We start from the raw sequence: 26,791 nt of genomic DNA on the forward strand, positions 1-26,791 counted from the left end.
AACAAATCATAAAGCCTGAAGCAAAGAACAAAGGGTACCATCTATAGAAAAGATCTCTGATACTCTAGCCCATGAGTCTTCAACTGGTGTGTTTCCTATTGATTGTTAAACAGACTTAACTTAGATGATGAAAATAAAGTGATTTTTCCTGCTGAGTCACCAAATCCTCCTAAATAAGGGTATGCTCTCCTCTTGGAAGAATAAAGTCCCTGGGGAGAGTAGATTCAAGCTCAAAGACCCAGAAGAGTGGCAGAGATGATTTTTAAAGGAGCAAATCACATCTCCTGATCATCTTTTTTTCCCCTTTGTAGAATGCTCAAAAAATTCCTCATAGGCTTTGAGGATCAGTGCCTTCCTAATGTCCATAACCCGTCCTTCTCCCTGTCCAAAGGGGCCATGCTTCCTAGGCCTTTGCTTAATTTTTCTAGATTGTCTTCACAAATCTCTCAAATTACATAGTAGGTACCATTACTGCTCCACAGACACTGCTCCCAATTATGGTGAATGATAGTGATGGGAAGGTCAGATTCTTTGATGACTAGAAGAGTGAGACTGATGAGTTTGCCAAACTCCACCACTCTTTAATACAATTTATGTACAAGTCTAGACATTACCCATTATCCACTGTTTTACCCCAACATTGTGATGTCATTCTTCCTCTTCAGAAAGGAAGGACAAATGACTTCTTATGTGTACATTATCTGCTTTAAGCCAATGACTCCAAACCCCTATGATCTTTTTACATTGATTAAAGACCTATTCCCACTTATGGAACTCTATTTTTGATTGATTTTTCCATTTGTCTGGACTTTGTGTAAATAATTGAGAGGAGATGGAGTCCATCTGTCATCTATCATACATCTGTCTTATGATTGCCATATTACTTGTCCCTCTGGGCTTTGTCATTCACAAATTTGATGAACATACTACCTGTCTTCAGCAAAATAATTGTAAAAATTTTGAATAGAGCAAAGAAAATGATGCCATAGTATTCCTTTAGAGAGCTACTTCCAATTTACTTTGATTCATTTATCCCTTCCTTCCCACTGCCAAATGTAATATAATTCAGAGATTTGTCATTTCTCACTTCTTTTATTAGAATAGTTTCCAAATTGATCTTCCCCAATTTCCAAGCAATTCCTCCAATTTCTACCACATACTAAGCCAAATTATTCATCTTTCAAACTTCTGCTTTTGTTAGCACTGTCCTGTTCAGGAAGCTGAAATGGTTCCTTAATACCTATTACATCAATTCTAAGCTCTTCAACCTACCATTCAAGATCTTCCACTATGTGACCACCTCTTCTCTCATCCAATGTTATCTCTTCCTATTCCCTAATACAAATACTCTGCTTTAGTATATCTGTCTCTTTCCTGACTAGGAATATGTTATATTCCTTTCTATTCTGCTCATGCTATTTACTATCCTGACATACTCTCACACTAGTGACTTCTAACATTTCTCTTACTTCCCATCCTTCCTGCCCTTTATACCTCTATACTAGTCTTTATGATAGACAAAAAAAAAAAAAAAAAAAGAGTATGTATCCACTATCTTTCAAGATCTAGAACATCTCACCAACTTAAAAAAAAACCCAAACACCCTTTTTCCTATTACAGCCCATACTCATTTCACACTTCTTTAAATACTTTTCAAAAGAGTAGTTATTTCATTGCTGTCTATACTTCCTCTATGAGGCAAACTTAACTTCTCCATTGGTTAATCACCAAAAATCATAATTTGAATTGGAAAAGGCTTCAGAAAGTTATCTTCTCCAATATAGATCTGATAGGAAAGTGTCCTCTACAATATCCCTCACAAATGGATAGTCATCTAGCCTCTTCTTGAAGACTTCTATTAAAGATAAACTATTACCTATTTTGGTGATCCATTCCTTCCCCCCCCCCCAAAAAAAAAAAAAAACAAAAAACAAACTATACTTCCTTAAATATGGAAGTCTATATTAAACATGATGATAAATGGCTTGGAGAGGGCAGAATACAATGGAATTATGACCTCATTTGTTCTGAATGCTAATCTGTTCTTAATAAAATCATTTTAGCTTTTTGGGCAGCCATATCATGCATGTGGATTTTTTTACTTCCCTTAGGCCCTCAGATCATTGTTATGAACTCTTATCTAACCATGCTTCCCTGCCTTATACTCATGCACTTCTTTTTTGAACCCAGGTGTAGGACTCATTCTAACCTCTATTGAATTTCATCTTATTATATTAAGTCCAAATCTAAGATCCAAGATTGTCTTCTTTTTTATAACAATTCCTTGATATTCTTTGTCAAGCTAATGAAACCTCACACCTATGGACCTCTTCTCAGAAGAATGTTTTTAAATGTATAAAATAAAATATATAAGATTTTAACAAAACAATTTGAAATACAGTAATCAAAATATTTAAAAATTTGTGGACCCCAGTTTTAGAATCCCATGGTCTAAGCCGTTGAGTTTTTTTTGTGTGTGTGTGTTTGTGTTGTCCATCTATCCAATATTTTAACTATCCCTTCCAGTTTCATGTCATTTACAAATGTGATCAACAATGCCACCTTTGCCTTATCCAAGTAGATGCTAAAAATGCTGGAGAATACAGGGGCTAGTTCAGATTTTTGGGGTCATTTTATCATTCTTCATCAATCACTAGTCTTTGGATTCAGCCAATCAGTTTCTGTTTTTTGTAAATTACTCTTCTAAAAAATTCACTACTGACAAACTTCTGTTGACATCCCACTCTGGATTTTCCTGTTGCTAAATTGGTGCTTTGATAAACAATCAGCCCATATGTTAATCTCATCCAATTTGGAGGAATTTTCCAAATGTTTCAATGGCAATGCCTTCCCATTGCCTTCAAGAATCTCCCAGCTGCAAGGAGCCTCATGAGTAAGAATGAAGTGTGATTCCAGTAGAATGTATAAGTCGCCCTCCCAATTTGTGCTTTTTGGGTCCTAAGTTTTGGCTGATTTCATCCAGTTGTTTTTGCATGGCTGTAGGCATAAATGTACTTTTAAGCCCCAGAAATAGTTATATAGCATGGCAAAATCAGTTCCTGGCTGCAGCATTAGGCCAGCTTATATAGTATTAATCAATTGTTATGGTCTAAGTGCTTACATCGTTGTTTGCCAAATGTAGGAAAAACAGCAACACTATGGACACATCCTCTATTGGTACCCTGTAGACACACTCCACATAGAAGGAGATACAAAGACAAAGAGAACACCTTGGACTCCTTGATTAATGTCAGACTTTACATCTTTGTAAAGTAATTTTAGGGCAGAGGGAACAATTTTCAGCCTTTCCCCAGACATTCCCAGATGCTCCATTTGGTTATAGCCTTGTGCTCCTAGTAAGACGATCAGTTGTTTGATAGCCAGGACCTTACTTATGTATCTAGAACATTAATGCTAGACATGCAGAAAAAGTTCAATAAGTTGCTTTTGATTTAACTGAACTGGAATCCCCTAAGCTGACTCAGACTTCAGGAAGTTGCCCTATGGACTAGGGCAGCAGGAAATGAAAATGACCTGAAACAGGAACTTAGTAAGCGGTAAGCACTTTCTTACTGCAGCAGCAGCCGGAGAACGAGCAGAATCTCCAGGAAGACTCAGACTGTGATACCCAGAAGAAACATCTTTGGAGGTAGGAGATCTGAACTGTGGTGGGATTAGAAAACAAAGTGGCAAGAATGAAAGGAAAGGAACCTCATAGATCTTGTCCATCCCCAGAGGCCCTGAAGTGGGAAGTTCTGAATGACAAGAGCTTAGGATGAGAGAGACCCGGCAGAGGAAGGGAACAGAAGTGGAAAGGAATAGAGCTCATGAGAAGCTGATTCAGGACCGATTTAGGACCAAACTCAAGCAAAGAAAGTGACAAAAATACATTTGTTAGAGGTCTGTGCTAGGAAGAATGCAAAAGCCAGAAAGGAGCTTATAGTAGAGGTAGAGGGAGAGAACACACTCATGAAGCTTTGTAAGAGACCAGGAAGTACAAATGGCTGTACAATAGAGTAGCAAAGGCTAAGTGAACAATAAGACAAGGTTATCTGGTTTTCAAGATTCTATGAATTGAAAAGAAATGGGCATGAGGCTCTTTAGCTGGTAATCCTAGCTCTGAATCTCAGGATGTTGGCTTTTGCCTTACCTAGCCCTAGCCACCACATCTGGCCATTCCCTTCAAAGAGTGGAACAGAGTTTGTGGAAGATGGTTGGAAGAGCATGGGAAGGAGTGAGCCGAGGAGATACCTCCGACCAATTTCAATTAACACTAAAATTTCAGAAACTTGCTCTTTCCAGATTCTTTGCTGAGAGCCTCTCGCATTATGAGGGAGTTCTAGGGGATACGGCATGATGGTATATGAGGGTAGGAACACAAGTCTCAAACTGACAACTGAAATCTCTAGGAGTGAACGATGGGGATGGAGGAAGTGTTTGGAGGGCTGTCATAGGTGATGTAAACTGTTCATGAAGACCAGTCTCCCGACACCTATCTTTTTGGTGACCCCTCAGGAGATCGGGGAAGTTTAGCATCATCTCTCCTTCAAAACATTGTGAAGGTGGGCTCCCAAGAGAAGATGGAGAAGGAAGGGGAGTGGCTTCTCAGGAGGAAGTATTTGTGGGAACACTTTAAAAAATATATAAATTATTTCTATTGATATCTTTTATTTTCACATCTTCATTTATAATAATATTCATCACCTTACACACGACAACCTTACACCAATTTTTTTTTAAAAGAAGAAATATTATACCTGTCTGTCAGTATATGCAATATACTTCTACATTTGCAAAGAAAAGGAGTGGGAGGAAATACATTATCTTATCTCCTCTACAAAACCAATCGTAGGTAGTCATTGTGATTGTACAACATTAAAATTTGGTTTTTATTTCTTTATTGCAGGGTAGTAGTAGAAAGCATTATTAAAAGTTATTTGGGAATTATGGAGATTGAATATGGATCAAAGCATAGTATTTTCACCCTTTTTTTGTTTTGAGGGTTTTTTCTTTGTTTTCTTTGTTTTTTTTTCTCTTTTGTACAACATGACAAATATGGAAATATGTTTAAAGTATTGTACATGTACACTCTATATCACATTGCTTGCTGTATTGCGGAGAGGTGAGATAAGGAAAGGAAGGAGAAAAAACTTGGAACATAAAATCTTACAAAAATGAATGTTGAAAACTATACGTGAATTTGGAAAAATAAAATACTACTTAAAAAAAAGTTAAAATGGTCATTTCAGGGGAAATATCTTAAAGAGTTTCATTTAAGAATTCTTTGAGGAGCTATTGATTAGTTGAGAGGGAAGGAAGGTTTGTTTATATGTTATTGGCTATTACTTTCCTACAAGGCATAAGATTTTACATGTACTGTATGTATGGTTTCCAATGGACCATATGAAGAAGGCTTTAACCAAGGTTCTTTTGGGATTTAAGGCTTCCTAGAAGTGTTCAGCACAGTGCCTGGCATATAGCAGTATTTAATCAATGTTTTTTGACTTGATTACTTTGAGAATAATAGAAGAAGATTATCGGTTGTGGTGGGAAGGTTCTTATATATTATTGGTATCATATTCCTATGGTATTCATACCAATCACAAGAGCTGATGTGCATTCTATCTACGTCATTCCCAGATGTGGAAGTCGGTGGTGGGGCACGATGTGTCTGTTTCTGTGGAGACACAAGGTGACGACTGGGACACAGATCCTGATTTTGTAGTGAGTGTGGAATTATTATGGGCCCAAATAGCTCAAGAAAAGGCTCCTGGGGGTGCTAGAGAATCTCCCACAGCGGGGCTGACTACGAGACATTCTGCTGTCCTGGGTGACACATACAAACTCCTTGTCCAGCATTGAGGACAGAAAGGGGCAGGGTAAAAAGTAAGAAGGAGTATTTAAATATTTTGAGAAAAGCAGAAAAAGCTCAGGTTCCCTTGCCATGGGATCTAAGGATGGGCTGGGGTTGAAGGAGAGGGAAGAAAATGGAAAAGGGAAAGGAAACATCTTGAGTAATGTAACCGCTCTGATCTCATTATCCTCATCTATAAAATGATGGAGTTATGGCCTCTAATGTCCCTTCTGGCTCAGAATCTATGTTCCTATAAATGTGGACCCTGGGAATCTTCCTCTGTCAATAGTCATTGATTAGACTTCAAACTGGAGATGGGTAGGGTTAGAGCAGATGGGAGGTCTCTAAAGACTGTCCCCAGCAGTCAGAAACTGTAAGGACATTCCCAGGACATTTGTAGGATCCTGGTATCTCCCTCCTTCCTTTTGAACCCTTATTGCCAAAGGATGTTTTTTACAGAATGACATCTCTGAGAAGGAGCAGCGGTGGGGAGCCAAGACCATTGAGGGCTCTGGAAGAAAAGAACACATCAAGTAAGTGTGGAAGGGACAGAACACATGGTGTGGGTGGGAATGAGAGAGAAAAGAGGGTGCTGTTGTGTCTTTTGTCTTTAGAGTCACGCAGTAATGTATAGTGTGATGTGTCTTAAAAGTCTTACTGTAGTTTTAAGTTATAATATCTTATGCCTTTGGCCCAGGCAGCCAGCGGGGATTCTGTAGGCTTAGAAAAAGGCACCTAGTATCCAAAATAGTCACACATGAAGAAACTGACTGGCAAGATATTCAGCTGTCATGATTGGGCCTTTAATACTATAAACAATGTTGTTGCTTTCTGATTTTGTGAATTCATTATTTGGACATCTTTCTCTGAAACTCCAAATATATTACTATCTTTTTGCTTCCTGGATGTTTTTTCCTTTTCCTTAAATACAAATCCAACCATATCATTCCTCTGCTCAAATTCTAATGGCTTCCTTTTAACTCTAGGGCCAGATATAAACTCCATTTAGCCTTTCAAGCCCTTTGCAATCTTATGCCAACTATTTTTTTCTAACCTGAGGCAAAAGTTTTTATTTCAATAATCAGAAGGATGTAAAAATGGAACAATTAACCTAAGTATGATCTTCTATCTGAAACATACCTAGGTGGGATCACAACTGGCTTAAATATTTACAAAAGTTCAGGCATGTCTTTCAGTTTCGGAGTACCCTTAAATTCAAGGCAAGGTAAATTCATTATAAAACTGGCAAAAGGAGGGAAGCAATAACTTCTCTAGGTAATAAAGCTAAACTTCTGCATCTGAAGGCCTCTCATTTTTGCCTGCTGAGACCTAATATATATGGGTACTGACATGGGTCATTGACAGTCGTCTTGACTTATGTCTTGCCGCTCAATTCAGAAGTGACTAGAGAAAAGATGAGACTGATTCCTTTGTGCAGCTCTGCCTCACTTAAATCCACTCTGGAGTTGACATCATTCTTGTGAAGTCATTGGTTCTCTTGCAGGAGAAATGGCAAATAACAACTGCTCCTCCTCCATAGAATCTGTCTCTAATTTCTAGCAAATAAAGTAGTCCTTGTCCATTGTTCTGCCTCTTTCTAATTTGATATGTGCAGGAGAGTTAAAGAGAAAATGACTCTCTACAAGGGTTAGTTTAGGTGTCAGTTAATGAAAATTTGCTTTTTTCAGAATAGGCTGCAACTTTATCATATGATCTGATCTCTGAATTCTTAGTTCTTAGTATAGTGATTTACGATTGTTAATAGGTACTTAATAAATATTTGTTGAGAGGATATATGAATGAATGAAATAGGACAATATTAGTACATAAATGAAAAAGGACTTATATATCTATTTTTATCTCTATCATCTCTACTATACCTATATAATATGTAACTATGTTCACTATATCTACAGCTCTACATTCTTCTATATCTGCAGATGGCAGATATAAATCCAATACGTGTATGTATGCATAAATATAATTTTTAATCAAATCTGTGCCCTATTTGATCCAACATTAAACTTTACTGAAGTGTTTTTGAAGGACGTCAAAGAGATGGGGCAGCTAGGTGGTGCAGTGGATAGAGAACCAGCCCTGAAGTCAGGAGGACCGGAGTTCAAAACTGATCTCAGACACTTACACTTCCTGGTTGTGTGACCCTGGGCAAGTCACTTAGCCCCAGTTGCCTCAGCAAAAAAAAAAAAAAAATTCAAAGAGATTATTTTAAAGTCACAAAAGTTTATTTACACTATAGTTGATGGGAGAGTCTCTAAAGGGAGTCAAGAAATTAGAAATAGTTAAGGAAGAGCCTTATATACTGAAAATTTGGGACTTAGCTTGCAGGCTAAGTTGTAAAGTATAAAAGAAAAATAAGAAAGCATTCAGGATGTGTTTTCATCCAGGTAAGAAAACAGGATGTCTTTTATCAAGGTCAATCAGAAAGCATGTTTTGTTGTTGTTGTTTTTTTAAAAGACAACTAAGAAGCAATAGATAAGAATTGCTCCATATTTCCATCATCTCCCCCATTTCTGACTTTTGGGGAGAGGAAATTCCACACATAAGGGCTGGAGACCCATCATTACTACCCAATACATCCAGTTTCATCTAGTAACACTGGACTCCCACTGTTTCATGAACAAGACACTCCATCTCTGGACTCCAGGTATTCTTTCTAGCTGTTCCCTGTACCTGGAATGCTCTCCTTCCTCCAATCCAACTACTGACCTCTTTGGCTTTCTTTAAGTTCTAACTAAAACCCCACCTTCTACAGGAATTCTTTTATAGTCCTTTATAATTTTAATAAGATCCCTCTATTGATTATTTCCTATTTATCTTGCTTTGTATATATTTGTTTTAATGTTGTTCTCCCAATCTTGTATTGTAAGCTCCTTGAGAGCAGGGATTGTCCTTACCCAGATTTTAGTTTAGTGCTTGGCATAGAGTAGGTGTTTAATACATCTTTACTGAATTGAATTGAATAAGGAACTCCCAAGTGAGAAAACAATTAATATAAGTCAATAACTACTCAGCAACTTAATCTTGCCAGAGCACTGAAAAGTTTAAAAGATGGTTTTATTGTCAGAATGTGTGTGTGTGTGTGTGTGTGTGTGTGGAGGGGTGGGGGTGGGAGTGGGTGATAGGCATCTCTTGAACCCAGATCTTCCTGGCTCTCTACTACAACATGCTCCCTTTTGAGAATTTTTCAACAAATAATGATGTATTTTTAAAAATGACGTATACTTGTATATTCAAGAGAGGTTGATAATATGGAGAGTTTCAGGGAAACTTCTGACTTTCAAAAAACCTATGAGTTGAGAATACCACAGAAATCATAGTATTTTAGTGGGGTTAGAGAATATCTAAGTTCAATTCTCTTCCCATCCCCCTTTAAAGTTAAGAAAGCAAACTATAGAAAGGTTCATTGATTTCCCCAAGACACCCTCAAACCTTGTTCCTTTACTATAATATCTCTTTGAGTGTGAGTCTGTGTACCCAGAGCAGAGGTGAATTTAGTTTAGGAAATCTCTGGGAATTCAAATTGAAAATGAAGGGTGAATCTGGGGCTTAGACAGAATTTTTCAGGGACTAAGAGAGAAGAGAGAGATAGTTCTGGTTCCACGACTGAATGGAAGATGGAGGTAGAATTAGTAAGGAATAACAAAATGATGCCCAAGGATGTAATTAGAGAAGGAACCACCAATTTGGAGGATATTTGTGTCCTTTGCCATTACTTAAACTTTTGGGTTTTCTTTTTTTAATGTTAGGCACTGTACTTTAATATTTTAATATGCAGATTAATATTTTAGTATAATCTTTTAAAATATTTTCATATTATTTAATTTTTGCACTGATGTTTATTAGGGATTTGGTGTGTAGTTTTCTTTTTTGCTTTGTCTCTCCATGTTTTAGATATTGAGACCATCTTTTCATAATTTTTTTTTTGAGGCTGGTATTAAGTGACTTGCCCAGGGTCACACAGCTAGGAAGTGTTAAGTGTCTGAGACTAGATTTGAACTGGAGTCCTCCTGAATTCAAGGCTGGTGCTCTATCCACTGCGCCACCTAGCTGCCCCCATCTTTTCATAATTAAAAAGAACATGGAAGTTTCCCTTAGTTATCAATTTGTACAAAATTTTTGCAATACTTGAATTGATATATTCTTTCTTACAATTTGATATCCTTTTTCCTTTAAATATTTAGATATTGTGTCATTCAGGACATAAATATTAAGTAATGATATTGCTTCTTTATAGGTAAGTACCTTTAGGTACAATGTAAATTTCTCAGTTCCCTTTTTATCCTACTTTTGCCCTTGGTTTATCTGAAATCAGGATGGTTGATCAATTGCCTTTAATTGTCACTAAATGATGATGTCTGGAGCTCAGCCTCTGCTTCTGTACTTTCTTCTTCTTCTCGTCCTTCTCCTCCTCCTCCTCCTCGTCCTCCTCCTCCTCCTTCTTTTTCTTTTTGTTCTTTTTTTTTTTTTGAAATACAAACTTATTGGAGGCTTTAGCACTTACATTGGTTACATGAAAAGCCAAACTCTTTACTTCTGTTGTTCTGTCTTGGAGGGACAGCATGGTTGCAATGTTGAAGGAAGTAGCTAAAATGAAACTCTTCCTCAGAGTCTAGGGAGAAGTTTAGTTCCCAGGCCCAGAAACACAGGACTGTTTGTCCTGCCTTTGGTGTGGCAGACACCGTGTAGCAGCTTTATTCTTTTCTCTTTCCCCTCTTTTCACCCTAACAAGTTACCAATATTCTAATTCTCATTGACTGAATCAACAATACAATCCTGAGTGAAGGACTAGAGGAATGAAGAAGAGAGCTCTAAAGGACACAGTAGAGCCCTTAGGGAAGGAGTTGTATCTAAGAGACTGAAGGAAATTGCTTCACTGCATAGTGGGTTTGTTTTTTGTTTTTTTATAATCTGATCTGTGCTTCCTGTATTACTAAATTCTGGGCTTGAGTCTTCCTCTGGGTTTCTATTGCTGGGGAGATCCATGACTTTACCTTTAGTATCTGGGTTACAAAATCACATTGCAGAGAGATTGCTCTCCCAGGTGTGGAAGAATGAGAGAGTAAGCACACAATTCAGACATTGGGGCTTTTTCTGAAGAAACAAATCATAACTCCTGTTTAAAATACGCAGTATAAATCTATACTTCAAATATCTATGTATCAACAAAGATATACAACTTAGAGCAAGAATTAAAAATTGCAATGTCAGAAGATTTGCAATATAGATGCCAGAAATTCACAAAAAACAAAATCTAAGAAGTCAACGGAAATATTCTTGCCCTCCCATGTTACATAATAATAATAATGCCCAAAATACGTACAAGATAAAGTAAAGTTCCTAATGCAAGCTGTAAACGTTTTCTTTGTATGTATAATTGAAATTGATGTGAGGGGACCTATTACTGGGATATGGCTCTGGAACCACTTACCTTAAGGACTTTCAGGAACTAGAGAGTAAGTAGGCAAGAGTAATGTATTTGGATGATTTTCTAAAAGGTAGTTTAGCAAAGATCAACAGAAGAAATGTTATTGTTATACAAATACTAAAGATCCCCAGAACAGAAAGAGGAAATAATTGAAGAATTGAAGAAACACATTAGTTTCACATAGAATATTATAAAACTAATCAAGTAGACATTTGCACGTATACTCTCCCTAAAACAGAACAAATTAAAATTTTCTTGAATCATTTTAATGATAACTGAAGGAATCAATTTTGGAGAACTTCTATTCTGGGATGGAAATCATGGGAAACTCAGGGAAGAAGTGATTACTCCACCCTTAGGATTTGCAGTAGGAGGAAAGAAAGTTGAGCACAGATAAACAAATCCTCTAGGTTTGAGGAGACCAGATTTCAAAGGCTTTAAAATGTTTTGTGTTGTGAACCCCTTTGGGAGCTTGGCAGAATCTATGGATGGACTCCTCAGAATAATGTCTTTAAACTCATAAAGTAAAATATATCAGATTAAAAAAGAAACCAATTATGGTGAAATTCCGTTATCAAAATAATTTTGAAAAACAATTTTATAGACCCTAGGTTAAATAATCCTGATTCACAGAAAAACTAGTTGTCAAACTCTCAAGAATGAAATTCTGAAGAGAAACAATTTTCATAAGTAAAAGAAGTTGTCAAAAGAGACACAAGTACATTTAGTGAGCTCACTGGCCCAATTAGATTTTAAAACAATTTGTTTAGAAGATGGAAGCCTAGTCTTTTAAGAATAGTCCCAGAATGACTATGACTCTGAAAGAACAAAAGCTGTCAAAAGAAACTCAGGGGAAGGGGGCCAGAGGAAGGAAGAGGAAGATTATTATTATTATCTTAGTTGAGGAAAAGAGGGGGCTCAAAAAAGGGACAGGATTACTGATGAGATAGATGAAATTGTGATGAATGATGAACAAAAATATCAGAGCTTCTCAACCCTTCATTTTGCTCCTATTTTCCTTTCTAAGGAAATGATCCATAGACTGGAGAGGAATTTAGAAAAAATGACTAAGAAGTAGTTAAAACCCCAGACATTTTAGAGAAAGAGTACAAAAATGTTGCTGCTGCTGATCAGTTCAAGTCACAAGACTTGGATCCTTGGAACTGATTGCTAAGATACTATCAGTCATATTTGAAAGTATATAAAGAACAACCCATGGAAGGCAATAAAACAGAGAGAGAGAGAGAGAGAGAGAGAGAGAGAGAGAGAGAGAGAGAGAGAGAGAGAGAGAGAGAGAGAGAGAGAGAGAGAGAGAGGAGGAGAGAGAGAGAGAGAAGGAGAGGTAGAGGGAGAAGGAAAGGGGATAAGGGAGAGGGGGGGAAGAAGAGAGACAAAGAGACCAAGATAGAGAAAAAGGAAGAGACAGAGACAGAGCTGTGTTTCCTATCTGTGTGATGGGAATCTGTGTGGCATCTGGCAAAGGTTATGGTGCTGATGTTAGTGGTTGCCATCTTAAGGACCACATGGGGGATGAGGAGCAGTAACATGAAATGTCCTAATGACTCAGAACAGGAAAAGGAAGTGGTAGTAAACTTTTCTTCTAACTCTCCCCCACCCCAGGACTTGCTTGCTTTCTTGACTAAATTTAGTCATTGTTTAGTTAGTTGTGGTTAAAGGTGAACTATAAGCAACTCATATCTCTGCCAATTTGTCTACACATTACTTGCTATTTGTCCATTTTATTGAAGAGAGTAGGTTTGCCATGACTAGCCCAAAATGAGCTCTCTTTTGGGGGAGACCACAGGATTATAGATTTAAAGCTGAAAAGGACCTCAGAAGCCTTCTACTTCCATCTTCGTTTCCTTTGCTTCCCTCCAGTTAAAGCAGACCTTGATAGACTGACCTAGGAACCTCCTTTAGGAATCCCACCCATTTTTAGGCTGGATCTACACAGAGGGTGATTTGGGAAACCTAGATGAGCTGCAATGGCAACTGCATCCTATAATACACAAAAAGAAACTCCGTTCTAGACCAGTTCTCTAGCTACTTTCTCGTGTTCAGAATGATTTAGGATCAAATCCCACCTGATATTCGCCTACCATATGATTCTGCCCAATCTCTTAATCTTTCAGTAACCAGATGGCAACTCTCCAAGATTTTAAGCAGTTACATTAGAAGAGGAAGTCTTCTTATCAGGGAGATTCCTGAAGTTGTAGGATTAGACTATTAATTAGAAAGGCAACTAGGTAGTATAGTGGCCAGTGCTGGACGTGAATCAGGAAGATATGAGGCTAACTATGATTCTGGGCAAATAACTTAGCCTCTGTCTGCCTCATCTGTAGAATAGGATCTATCTCACAGGGTTGTTATAAGAACAAAATAAGGTATTTAGGTAAGGTACTTTGCACACCTTCCTTAAAGCACCATATAAATGCAGGCTGTTAATATTATGTAGCAGAAGAAAGTTGGATTAGAAATTAGTAAAATTGGGTTCTGTTCCCACTTTTGCCATTGTCTTATTATTTGATCCTTTGGCAAAACTTTGTTCCCCATCTCTGAAAAGGGGATGTTAATACCTGTTCTACTTGGCTTACTGGGTATTATGAGGATCAAAAATCTAATATATGAAAGCACTTTGAAAAGTATTAAATACTGGAAGAGATTGATTATATAACATTTCATGTGGATTTAAATTTAGGTTTAAAACCTAATTTTCTGGTCAAAGTCATCAATTTAGTATATAGAACAGAACCTTAAAGGGGCCTTAAAGGCCATCTAAGTACAATTTATATTACAGGAAATTCTGGTGAATGTTTAACAATCAATTCTGGAAAAAATGGGGCACATTTTAAAATTTAATTTGCACTAATATTTTCTCCATCATTTTCTTAAGTCTAGACAATCAACAAAATAATAAATCAAGACTTGATTTTTAGTGTTCGCTGATTTCTAAGATAAAACTGCTCAGACTGAAAATTTAACAATCAGTTCTTTTGAACTAGCTCTAGTATATCCTTGCCTATATCTAAATAAGAATCCTATAGGTTTTCACATGCCCAACAGATGATCATTCAGCACACCCAGTCTTTGCCTAACATTGAGAATCTAATACTTCAAAGGCAAATCATTCTATTTGGGGATATCTTTCATTGTTAGAAAGTGTTTTTTGTTTTTCATATTAAGCCCATCGCATCTCTTTCCAACTTCCATTCCTTTTTTTTTTTCTCTTTATAAATTTTTTTGACAGTATATATGCATGAGTAATTTTTTATAACATTATCCCTTGTAATCATTTTTCCAAATTTTCCCCTCCCTCCCTCGACTCCCTCCCCTAGATGACAGGCAATCCCATACATTTTACATGTGTTACAGTATAACCTAAATACAATATATGTGTGTAAATACCACTTTCTTGTTGCACATTAAGTATTAGATTCCGAAGGTATAAGTAACCTGGGTAGATAGAGAGTAGTGCTAACAATTTACATTCGTTTCCCAGTGTTCCTTCTCTGGGTGTAGTTGTTTCTGTCCATCATTGATCAACTGGAAGTGAGTTGGATCTTCTTTATGTTGAAGATATCCACTTCCATCAGAATACATCTTCATACAGCATTGAACCAACTTTCATTCCTTATGCTTAGTTCTACTCTCTGTGACTACAGCACAGTTCTTTAAATACTTAAAAACAGACACCACTTCTATACTGCCTTCTCTTCTCCTGTTCCTTCAGTTGTTTACATATGACGAGTTCCTGAGCCCCTTCATAATCCTGATCCCAATCTAGATACTTTCCAGATAATGGGTGAACTTCAAAGAGTATCACCTAGTTCTGAATGTAATATTATAGATGGTTGACTGAACAGGTCAGCAAGACTATATTACTTTTTTAGTCTTGTATTCCATGCATATTTTGATGTTGTTTGGTCATTTCAGTCTTCATGAACCCACTTTGGGACATTTTCTTGGCAAAGATACTGGAGTGGCTTGCCATTTTCTTCTCCAAATCATTTTACAAATGGGGGAACTGAGGCAAACAGGGTTAAGTGTCTTGGCCAGTACCATCCAGCTTGGCCAGATTTGAACTTTTAAAGACTATTCTTCCCTGATGCAAATCCAGTGTTCTAATCTCTCCACTAGCTAGCTGCTCTATCTTTTGATGTATTCTGGATTATTGTTGAGCTTTGGGGGTTTGTCAAGGTTGCTTCCTTTTACAAACATGTTTGTACATGTGGATCCTTTGCCCTTTTAGTGAATTCTTTGGAATACAGGCCCAATAGAGACAATGCTGGGTCAAAGGGTATGCACAGTTTGATAGCCCTTTGGGCATAGTTCCAAATTGCTCTCCAGAATGGCTGGACTCTTTCACAACTCCTCCAACAATGTATCAGTGTTCTAGTTTTCCCACATCCCCTCCAACATTCATCATTATCTTTTCCTGCCATCCTAACCAATAATCAGAGTTATTTTAATTTGCAGTTCTCTGATCAACAATGATTTAGAGCATTTTTTCATGTGACTGGAAATGGTTTTAATGTTTTCATCTGAAAATTGTTCCTATCCTTTGACCATTTATCAAATGTATTCCTATAAATTTGAGTCAATTCTCTATATATTTTAGAAATGAGGCCTTTATCAGAACTCTTGGATTCTTTCCCAGTTTTCTGCTTCCCTTGTAATCTTGTCTGCATTAGTTTTGTTTGTACAAAATCTTTTTAATTTAATATAATCAAAATTATTCATTTTGCATTTTATAATGTACTCTGCTTCTTCTTTGGCCACAGATTCCTTCCTTTTCCACAGATCTGAGAGGTAAACTACTCTTTGTTCTTCTGATGTGCCTATGATATCACTCTTTATGTCTAAGCCATGGACCCATTTCTACCTTATCTTGGTAAGGGTTGCTTCGTTTTACATGGGAATTGAATTCCTTGATGAACTGATAGTGCTAAGCTATATTCATCTTCTCCAAGATCATTATTCTTCCTGTGATGTATTTCCTGATGATTTATGTATAATAAAGCATTGCATATTGAGCTCATTAGCAGGTATTTTTAAGTGTTGAAAATATTTTCTGGAATGCACAACACCAAACATATGGTACATTCTGGTAACATTGGTAATAAGCTCTAGGACCATTGATGTTTTAACTTCAAGGCTAAAACTAAGTGTGAATTGAGAAAATCAAAGGGAAGATGGATTAGAGAGGAGAAAGACTGGAAGCAGAAATACTAATTAAGAAAGTTATTATAATAGTAGGTTGGGGTGGTGAACACATGACCTAAGTTGCTATCCATGGGAAAAAAAAATGGTTTAAAATGTTAGAGGACTTAGAATATAAGATGTTACAAGACTTGACAACTGATTGAATTAGGGAGTGAAGGAAAAACCTAATAATCCTTGGGGATACAAACTTGGATGATTGGGAAGATGAAGATTCTCTTGATAGAAATAGGGAAGTTTGGAGCAAGGATAGATTTAGTAGCAAGACAATTCATTCCATGCTTTATATATAACACCCTTCCTCCTTCTAGGATTAATTAAAGAAGGAACTAGCCAAGAAAAATTTCATAAGGATATAAGTGAAGGTGTGTGTGTGTGGGAATATGATATTGAATACTGAAATATTTGAAAGGTTTTAATATGGAAGTATTAGATTTGTTCTGATTTTCCCCAGAAAGAAGAACTAGAACCAGAGGAACAGAAGCTATGGAAAGAGGGATTTCAGCCAATATTAGGAAAAAACCCTTTCTAACAATAAGAGCCATCTAGAAATGATGTGCACAGTTTTGGGAGCTATTAAGTACCCTGTTGATGGAGGCTTTTAAGCAGAATCTGGATTTCTTGTCAAGTTGCTACAGAGGGGATTCATGCTTTAGGTCTTAGGGAGTTGTCTGTTGTAAATTATATTTTTGAAGTTCTATTACATTTTACCTCATTGTAGGTCACTATTTAGAATATTAAAATAAGGCATTAATTTAAAAGAAATTATTTTTTAAAACCAATGAGTTCTCATTTTTTAAAATTCCAACATCAGATAACCAACAAATAGATTAGAGGAGGAAAAAAGCACATGTGGATTCAAGAGCCTGAAACTAAATCCTAAGGGGTCTACTTCAGAATTTGGTTTTGCATTTAGATTTTTTGGGTAAGATAAAAAAATTACAGTGTTCACAAGCCATTTGAATGTAAGACAATATCCAAATCCATTTCTAAGTCAAAGTAGGGCCAGGATTGCACCTACTATTTTTTCTTTCTGCTATGTCAGCATGACCTTTATAAATGACTTACCTGTATAGTCTGTCTTCAACTTGTTCTGCTTCTTAGCCAAATCTCATCTTTGAAATCCTGAAATTTCCCCTTTACTCTTGCAAGACCTTTTTTATCAGCTCAAAAGGGATTTTAAAGTTTTCTCAGACTGAGAAGAGTTTTTAAATGAGGTTTTTCAAATTTAAGTATACTCCATAGTCTGGCCTAATGCCTATTGCTTAGATGACTCAGCACTTCCTCTGGAATGCTGGCTTCAGAGGAATCTTCCTGAGTTTAAATCTGGCCTCAGACACTAGTTGCGTGTCCTAATCATTTAATCATATTTGCCTCCGTTTCCTCATTTGTAAAAACGAATTGGAGGGGCAGCTAGGTGGCACAGTAGGTAGAGCACCAGCCCTGAAGTAGGAGGACCTGAGTTCAAATTTGACCTCAGATACTCAACATGCCCTAGTTGTGTGATCCTGGACAAGTCACTTAACCCCAATTGCCTCAGCAAACAAACAAACAAACAAACAAAAAAACCCAAAAAAACAAAAAGCAAAAACAAATAAACAAAAAACAAAATGAATTGGAGATGAAAATGACAAACCTCTCTAGTATCTCTGTAAAGAAAATCCCAAATGAGATCACAGAGTTGGAAACAACTGAAAAGAGGCTGAAAAACAACAAACTATAGAATCTGACATCATGTGAGTCTATGTGGCTCCTCATATTTTCACTTAATTTTTGCCTTTCAGTATAGTAAAGCCTTACTTCTCCCTACTCTAGTTGCATACTAGTGGGAGTAGATACTCTTGAGTTACTTTCTCACAGGATAGGATCTTAGAAAACATCTAACCCCCTAAAATAAATGAAGAATTCAAAATCAAGAGAAGTTCAATAATTTGCTTAAAGTTGCATATCTGGGTAATTCCAGAGAGGGACCTAGAACTCATAGCTCCTGACTTCCAAAGCAGTGTTCTTTTCCATGATTCTGGTTCTGGGCTGTGCTAGAATTGGGTATCATGGGTCATAAAGGTAACATTATAGATCAGAGGTTCCCAACTTGGATGTATGGGGATTTGTATATATGTATGTATGTATGTGTGTTTCTCTCTATATAGCATGATAACTATTTTAATATAACATAATTTTAATGTAATTGGTTCCCTTTGTAATCCTATGTGTTTTATTTTATGCATTTAAAAACATTATTCTAAATAGGCATCCGTAGGCTTCACCGGACTCACAAAGAAGTCCAGGACACACATAAAAAGACTAAGAATCTCTGTCCTATAGCGTTGTCCAGAAGCACTGAGAAAGTGACTTGTCCATTGTTGTACCACGAAAATATACATTTTATTATAAATTATTTATGCAGAGAAGCATCAGGATAAGTCCAGGGCTTTATATTCATCCCTATTAAGTGGTGTCCACATGGTTTAATCCACTGTTCTATTCTGTCAAAATCCTATTTTTATGTAGGAGTGGAAGACTGGACCTGAATACAGTTCTTTCTGACTTGGAAGCCAGCACTCTCACTGAACTAGGATAACCTGATTACTAGCTCCAAATTTCAGTTTTGTGTTTTGTTGCTCAGTCATTTTCAGTTGTGTCTGAGTCTTCGTGATCCCATTTGGGATTTTCTTGGCAAAGATACTGAGTAATTTGCCATTTCCGTCTCCAGTTCATTTTACAGATGAGAAAACTGAGGCAGACAGGGTTAAGTGACTTGGCTAGGATTACACAGTAAGTGTCTGAGGGCAGATGTGAATTGAGAAAGATGAGTTTTCTTGACTAGGCTCAGCACTTTATCCACTGTGCCACTTAGCTGCACCAAATTTCAGTTTTAGTTTCTTAAAATTATTCAAGGTTTGAAAAAAATCATTAGCAGCAATATACAAAATAACCACTTGATGGTGGTGTAGCTCCATGAAACAACCATTTTTTTCTGTAACCCATGCCCTTTATATAATTTATACAATTGAATTCATCATCTTGGCAGTAGAAGAGATGCTAGTAGGAGAATGCTGTTATTCATGTACTTGATGGGAAGAAAAAGGATTCCTTTTATGGGCAAATACTAGGTCTTCATCTTTTACCAAGCCTAAGAGGACAAGAATGATGAAGAGCAAAAAGAACACTTCATTTTTCAGTGCCCCAAGTATCTCTAAGGATATAAAATGCTAAGAAGGTCATGATTTGTAGAAATAGAAAGAATTTGCTCATCCTGGAAGTGCCTTAAACCAATTAAATCACAAGTCAGTCAGTCCCTATCTTCAATTTAGGATAATTTGTGTCAACAATTTAAAAAAAAACAAAACCAAAAAACAGAAAAACAGATATTGGTCAATATAGAAAAAAAATATCCCACAGAACTAGAACTGTTTAAATCTGGTTCCTAGTCTCAGCTCTACTAGTAGATCTTGTGTCACTGAACCCTTTGGAACTTCAATTTCCTTATCTCCAAAATGAGGACATTCATTCTTAAAGTCCCTTTATCTGTTGTATTCTATAATTCCATAAAACAAAACAAAATATGGAATTGGAAAAACAAAGAGAGCATCACATAGATGGGGAGAAGAAAAAGAATGAGAAGGGAACAGGGGCCCCGGAGGATGGGCAGGGATGAATTAAAAATTAAGAAAATAGAAAATAGTTTGAATAACATCTGTAAAGTACTATAAAAAGGAGTAATAGATTTTTCAGAGACAAGAGTTGAAACCAAATGGGACAGGAAGCAGAATGGTGGTGTGATGTAATAATGAATATGAAAAAGATCCTAATTTGAAATGCAGCTTTACTTCTTACTACAAGGTGCCCTGAATGAATTTGGACAAATCATGTAACCTCTATGAAGTTGTTTCTTCATTATTAAATGAGGGAGTTGAACAAGATGATGACCACTGAGGTCAAGACCATTCAGCTTCATCTACACATGTCAAATGCTTTCTCTTCTCTGTGTGTTTACTCACAATGTTCCCTGTATGTAGGATTTCTTTTATGTCTTTTCCATTTTCCTTGTCTTGTTTTCCCTTTGAAATTCAATTTTTTTCTAAAGCCAGTTCAAATGATCATCTTCACTGATCCTCCTAGATGAAGATTAGTTTTCCTTTCTCTAATCTCTGATAATCTCATTTTTCAAAAAATTGTATATTTATTGTACAATATTAGGCAAAGATGGATTTATCTGGAAAAGTGAGGGAGGAAGAAAGGGTAAAGATTGAAATTTCTTCCCCCCCCCCCCCCCAGGCTGGGGTTAAGTGACTTGCCCAGGGTCACACAGCTAGGAAGTGTAGATTGAAATTTCTTAAGCAGAGAGGCTGATAGGCCTGTATAAGGATCAGTTTCTTTTCTCCAGCTCTCTTTTCCTCTGTTGATACCCTCTTTCTATTTCTTTACCCAGTATATGAATGAATGAATGAATGAATGAATGAATGAAAGAAAGAAAATGTATGTATTAAGCACCTACTATGTGCCAAGCACTGCATTAAGTACTAGGGGTATCAAAACAAAAGCAAACATAGTCTCACCCCCAAGGAACTCACCGGGTGACAATACATATAAGGGAATAGACAGGGAAGTATATTTTGCTTAGCAAAGTTAATGGAGTAGTGCTCTAGGGAAGTAGACTGATAGACCCTTTCCAAGAGGAATAGTCTCACCCCCAAGGAACTCACCGGGTGACAATACATATAAGGGAATAGACAGGGAAGTATATTTTGCTTAGCAAAGTTAATGGAGTAGTGCTCTAGGGAAGTAGACTGATAGACCCTTTCCAAGAGGAATAGTCTCACCCCCAAGGAACTCACCGGGTGACAATACATATAAGGGAATAGACAGGGAAGTATATTTTGCTTAGCAAAGTTAATGGAGTAGTGCTCTAGGGAAGTAGACTGATAGACCCTTTCCAAGAGGAATAATATCGATTTTTATTTCTTTATGGTTCCAAAACTGGCAATAAAAGGAGGAGGAAAGATACTAGCATAATGGGAAGGTGACTGGTAAGAAAATGACTGGGGAGTAAATTTCATTAGAAATTTAAAACATTAGAAACACACTCAAAGAGTGTGTTCTGGGGAGAAAAGAGTTAAGTTCTCACTGCCTGGTTTCTAGTCCTAGTTGGCAAGAAGATAGCTTTTTTTTTTTTTTTTTTTTTGGCTATCTCTCATTCTTTTAGCTGGCCACAATAATAAGCTGTAGATTTTATCATTTTCAGAATAATTTAGTAAAATTTCATGCTTAATTTTAACTTTTTTTCATGTCTTAACTTTTAAGTGCAGTGATTTGAACTTTTACTGTTTATTTTTTTTTTTACAAACTATCTGTTGTCCTCTACCTTGAAATTTGATGTAATTCTTTTTATTCATGTTGCCTTCAACTAATTTTCTTATAATGACAGTGCTTAAAGCAAATAGAAAACATCCCCTTTCCTGAGCTTAAGAATTTTTCTTATAAGAATTAGATTTACACAGAACATTAAGGTTTACAGCTGCAATCTTGGGAATCTGGTTTTTTCTTGTTTTTTAAAACCCTTTTTGGAGAAAGTTATCAGTGCTGAAATGCAGTGCTGCTCAATGTACTGGACAGGAGAACAAAATATTCAAGACAGTTTTCTGATGCCAGCAAAACTACTTTATTTCAGGTTACCAGGACATTATGTGGTATGTCAGATGTGTTTATCCTATATCATCTCAGTGTAGCTTAGAAAATCCAAGGTCTGTATAACTTTGACCAGTCAAATCAGACTATTTCTTTTCTAGTATCCTTTCTGAGAAATATATATCATTACTAGTTTAATTTTGCTTTGACTCTTAGACAAGGCTAAGCTTCTTTTTGGGGGAGTCATTAAGAAGTATGCCTTTCATTTTTGTTGCTAAATTCCTCCCAAACTTTTGTCTTTCTTTAACTATTCTCTGCCCTCCCTGACTGAATTTCATTCTGAAATCTCATTTATCTTCCTTTTTTCTTTCTTTCCTTCTTTTCTTCTTTCTTTCTTTCCTTCCTTCCTTCTGCTCTTTCTATCTTAAGGGTTAAAAGCAAAGAAGTTTCTCTTGCTTACAAATGAAAAATAAAAAATGTACTTACATATAAAGTATAGATACATTTGCATAAAAGATAATCCATTCAATGACACATGAAAAAAAGCAAAGGAAGAGGGAGTGATTCCTAATACTCTGAGATGTTTAATTATGTCTGGAACCCTTCACTGGACCTATAAAATCTTCAACAATTTTTCTGCAGAATGGAATACTAGATGGAGCAGAACACTGGGGAAAAAACCCAATCCTAAAGGGATAGCACTCCCTTGGGACTTTTTCATTTATCTAAGCTGGAGTCCTTCTCCTGAGGAAGCATCCCTTCCATATTTGTTATTGTCCATTATAGGAAATGTTCAGACTCTTTCTCAAGCAGCATAGCCCTTCCTGACAAGCTCTTTCTCAAATCAGAGCTACTCACATTTCCACTGCAGTAAATCCTCCCATTCTTTCTTTCTTCTGGATCTCAGAGCATCATAGATTTACAACTGGAAGAGTTTTTAGAGATCATCTAATTTAACCCTTTCATTTTATAGGTGAGGAAACCAAGGCACAGAGAGAATAAGGGAAGTTTATATTTTCTTTTTTGTTTCAGTCTCTTCCTAATCAAAGTCCTCATCTTACAGATAAGGAAACTGAAGTATAGGCAGCCTCATACTTTCTCTCTAGTTCCCATTTCCCTTTATTTCTGGTTCAGATCAAATTCCTCTCTCCTGGCAGCTGGAGATTTTGTTTTGCTCTCTTCTATCCTTTGGTTTCCTCCTTCCCATTTTTTTTCCCTAGTCTGGCTCCCATGATTTAGAAGTACTCCTTTTTTTTTTTGGTCCTAATATGGGGTGTACCCCCCACTCTCACAAGGGATCTATAGACATCATTGCTGCTGGATGAATCTGACTCCACCTAAACCACTTAAACCCCGTCTTGACAACCAAGGATACACAAGAGTTCAGCCTGGGATGCAAACAACATATTATATTGGCTCAGATGTATGGAATGGTCCTTGACACACTCAGGGCCTCCTGCATCTTCTGATGATATGGATTCAAGGGAACCCTTAATCTCTGTAAGGACACATACAACACAAAGAAGCCCACTTACACAGATAAAGCTGCTTAGAACCAACATCCCCCACCTCCCCATTCATGTTGTTTCACCCCAAATAGCTCTCAACTGGCATCACAATTCCACCATGTGGAATTCCAGGAGAATTAGCTTTGGAGTGGGTCAGCCTTGCAAATATTGGACCGAAAGTTTTGCTTCTTCTTACTTTCATCTCCTGCTGTTTGGCATCCCCAGGGAAAAAAAAGATACTGGTATGTTTATTCCAGGGCCATTGCCCATAGCTGCCACTTTGACACTTCTATACCTCAGCTGCTCTGGTTTCTTTAGTCTGACAACCCAGGGCTTTTAACTACCGGGCCAATATTCTTTCTTTCATACTGCATTGCTTTCCTAGAATGATCCCTGAATCTCTGTGATTTGCTCACTTCTAGCATCCACCAGCTGCGGAACAAAGTGTCAGAAGAACATGATGTCCTCAAGAAAAAAGAGATGGAAGCAGGGCCCAAGGCATCCCATGGGTATGGAGGCAGGTTTGGAGTAGAAAGAGACAGAATGGATAAGGTGAGTAGGGGAGAAAGGCCTGGACAGATAGGCTGATTAAGAACCGATAATCAGAGTGTTAGTGATGCTGTGTGAAGCTGGGCAAGTCCTTTACTTCTGCCTGCCTTAGTTTCTTCCTCTGTAAAATGAAGATAATAATAGTAACTATCTCCTAGGATTGTTATGAAGAACAAATGAAATAATGTTTGTAAAGCACTTTGCTAACTTTAAAAGACTGTATAAATGCTAGTTGTTATGCTAAGCTAAAATTTTGTTTACTATTTTATAGACTTCGGAATAAAGGGGCAGCTAGGTGGAGCAGTGGATAGAGCACCAGCCCTGAATTCAGGAGGACCTGAGTTCAAATCTGGTCTCGGACACTTAACACTTCCTAGCTGTGTGACCCTGGGCAAGTCACTTAACCCCAGCCTCAGGGAAAAAAAAAAAAAAAGACTTTGGAATAATTTGGTTTTGTTCAATCTTTTTCAGTCATGTCTGACTCTTTATTGGAATTTTCTTAGAAAAGATACTGTGGTAGTTTGTCATTTCTCTCTCCAGCCCATTTTTTCAGATGAGAAAACTGAGGCAAACAGTTAAGTGACCAGGTCACACAGCCAGTAAGTGTGTGAGGTAGAATTCTAGCTCAAGTTTTCCTGACTCCAACCTGGCATTTCAGCTACTGTGGCACTCAACTATATTTCAGAATAGGGCTCACTCTGAGTAAGTCATCTTTACACTAGGACTTATCTTGAATATTTACTGTAACTCCTAAAGACGGAGAAAGAAAGAGATATTTGGGGACAAAGCTTTAGGAATTTATTGATTGAACTAGTATAAAATTGAAATTTGATTTGTGAGGAAAAATTATTTTCCTATTTATTATTTTCAATATTTTTGGTATCTCCTGCTTGCTTTGCTTGTTACACTTTCTACTTTTTAATACTCTTATTTGGGTTTATATTATAAAAACAAAATCTTAAAATGCCATCAACAACCCAAATTATTATGAAAAGTCTAGGTTTTATTTTATGATTAGATGGTTCAGAAATTTTCATGTTAAAAAAGTTTGCATATTACAATGAGACTCAACTTTTGACTTCCATTGAAACTTTCAGGTAGTCCTACTCATCTAGTAAAAGGATTATGGGATTCTGAGGTGGAATAGATATTAGAGATCACCTAATCTAAGGGATTTTTTTTTCATATTCTCCTTAGGCAATCAGGAGTAACCTTTGCACCCCCTTAATGTTCTAAAACGCATAAAATTGAGGTAATTAGATAGTACAGTGGCTAGAGCACTAGCCCTGGAGTCAGGAAGACCTGAGTTTAAATCCTACCTCAGACACTTACTGGTTGTGTAACCTGGATGAGTCACTTAACCCTGATTACCTTGCCAAAAAATAAAGAAAAGGAATGAAACAAAATACCCAGCATTACAAAGGAAACCAGTTAAATGAAACAAAATTGTCAAAAAAATTTTTAAAAAGCAAGTTCAGAGACACTAGACTAAGTAACCCCTCTCCAATCCAACTTCTTCATTTTACACAAGAGGAAACTGAGACCCAGAGAGGTAAGGGACCTGCACAAGATAACACAATAGTAGAACTAAGCACACACTTATGGGAAAAAAGACACCTATCCTCCCTCCCAAGATGCAAAAATCATACCAAAGAAGCTTGAGTTTCTCTTCAAAGGAAATTCTGTTGGTTTTTTGTTGTGGTGAGGAATGTGGTGATTGAATGTGGGTCCCAACATAGTATTTTCACTCTTTTTGTTGTTTGTTTGCTTGCATTTTGTTTTCTTTCTCATTTTTTTTCCTTTTTGATCTGATTTTTCTTGTGCAGCATGACAATTGTGGAAATATGTATAGAAAAATTGTACATGCTTTAACATCTCAGATTACTTGCCAAGGTGGGAGAGGGAAGGAAGGGAGAAAAAAAAATTGGAACACAAGGTTTTATTAGAGTGAATGTTGAAAATTGTCCATGCATATGTTTTGAAAATAAAAAAGCTTTAAAAAAGAACTCCTGGTCTACATCTACTACCTCCTGGGTGTCTAATGCTGGCAACCAAAGACCATGAGTTTTATTGTGAGGGCCAGATTCTTGCTCAGGTGTCACAAGAAGGGAGGTTCTGGGGACTGGTCAGTGAGGTTCCATCTTTATAAGGATGAAGCAAGGGAATTTACAAGCAATAGGGTTCTAGGAAATATCAAGGAGTGAGGGTAGCTTAGATCAAGCTGGAAAAAGAGATGCAACCAAAGCAGTGAGATACTTCAGCAAGAAAGGCTTCCACACCAACCTTTCCTACATGGACCATGAATCTAACACAGGCTGGAATTTTAGTGTGTGCTTTTGCATTTCATCTTTGCCAGTCTGTTCCTTGCCCTATATCTTCCTATTTGTTTCTGTCCCTTTTTCTGTTGATCCTGACTCTCTTCTTGGGTTTTCCAGAGTGCGCTGGGCCATGAATATGTTGCTGAAGTGGAGAAGCACTCATCTCAGACAGATGCTGCAAAAGGGTTTGGGGGAAAATATGGAGTTGAGAGAGACCGGGCAGATAAGGTAAGGGATACACTTTGCTCCCCCAGGAGGCATATAAAG

At 37.0% G+C, this 26,791-nt stretch overlaps 1 protein-coding gene across 2 annotated transcripts in view; it reads left to right on the forward strand.

Moving 5' to 3' along the window:
• Positions 1 to 3,561: 3,561 nt before the first annotated feature.
• Positions 3,562 to 26,791, forward strand: part of HCLS1 (hematopoietic cell-specific Lyn substrate 1) — a gene marked incomplete at its 3' end in the record, with an annotated part of 35,418 nt that continues 12,188 nt past the window's right edge. The window contains 6 exon segments of one of the 2 annotated variants that reach the window (XM_074301367.1): positions 3,633 to 3,649; positions 4,516 to 4,562; positions 5,641 to 5,724; positions 6,314 to 6,387; positions 24,080 to 24,209; positions 26,642 to 26,752. In XM_074301367.1, coding sequence (XP_074157468.1) covers positions 5,641 to 5,724; positions 6,314 to 6,387; positions 24,080 to 24,209; positions 26,642 to 26,752 — 399 coding nt within the window. 2 annotated transcript variants of the gene reach the window in all.

Source organism: Sminthopsis crassicaudata, chromosome 3 (genome assembly GCF_048593235.1).
Source record: "Sminthopsis crassicaudata isolate SCR6 chromosome 3, ASM4859323v1, whole genome shotgun sequence".
Taxonomy (NCBI): domain Eukaryota; kingdom Metazoa; phylum Chordata; class Mammalia; order Dasyuromorphia; family Dasyuridae; genus Sminthopsis; species Sminthopsis crassicaudata.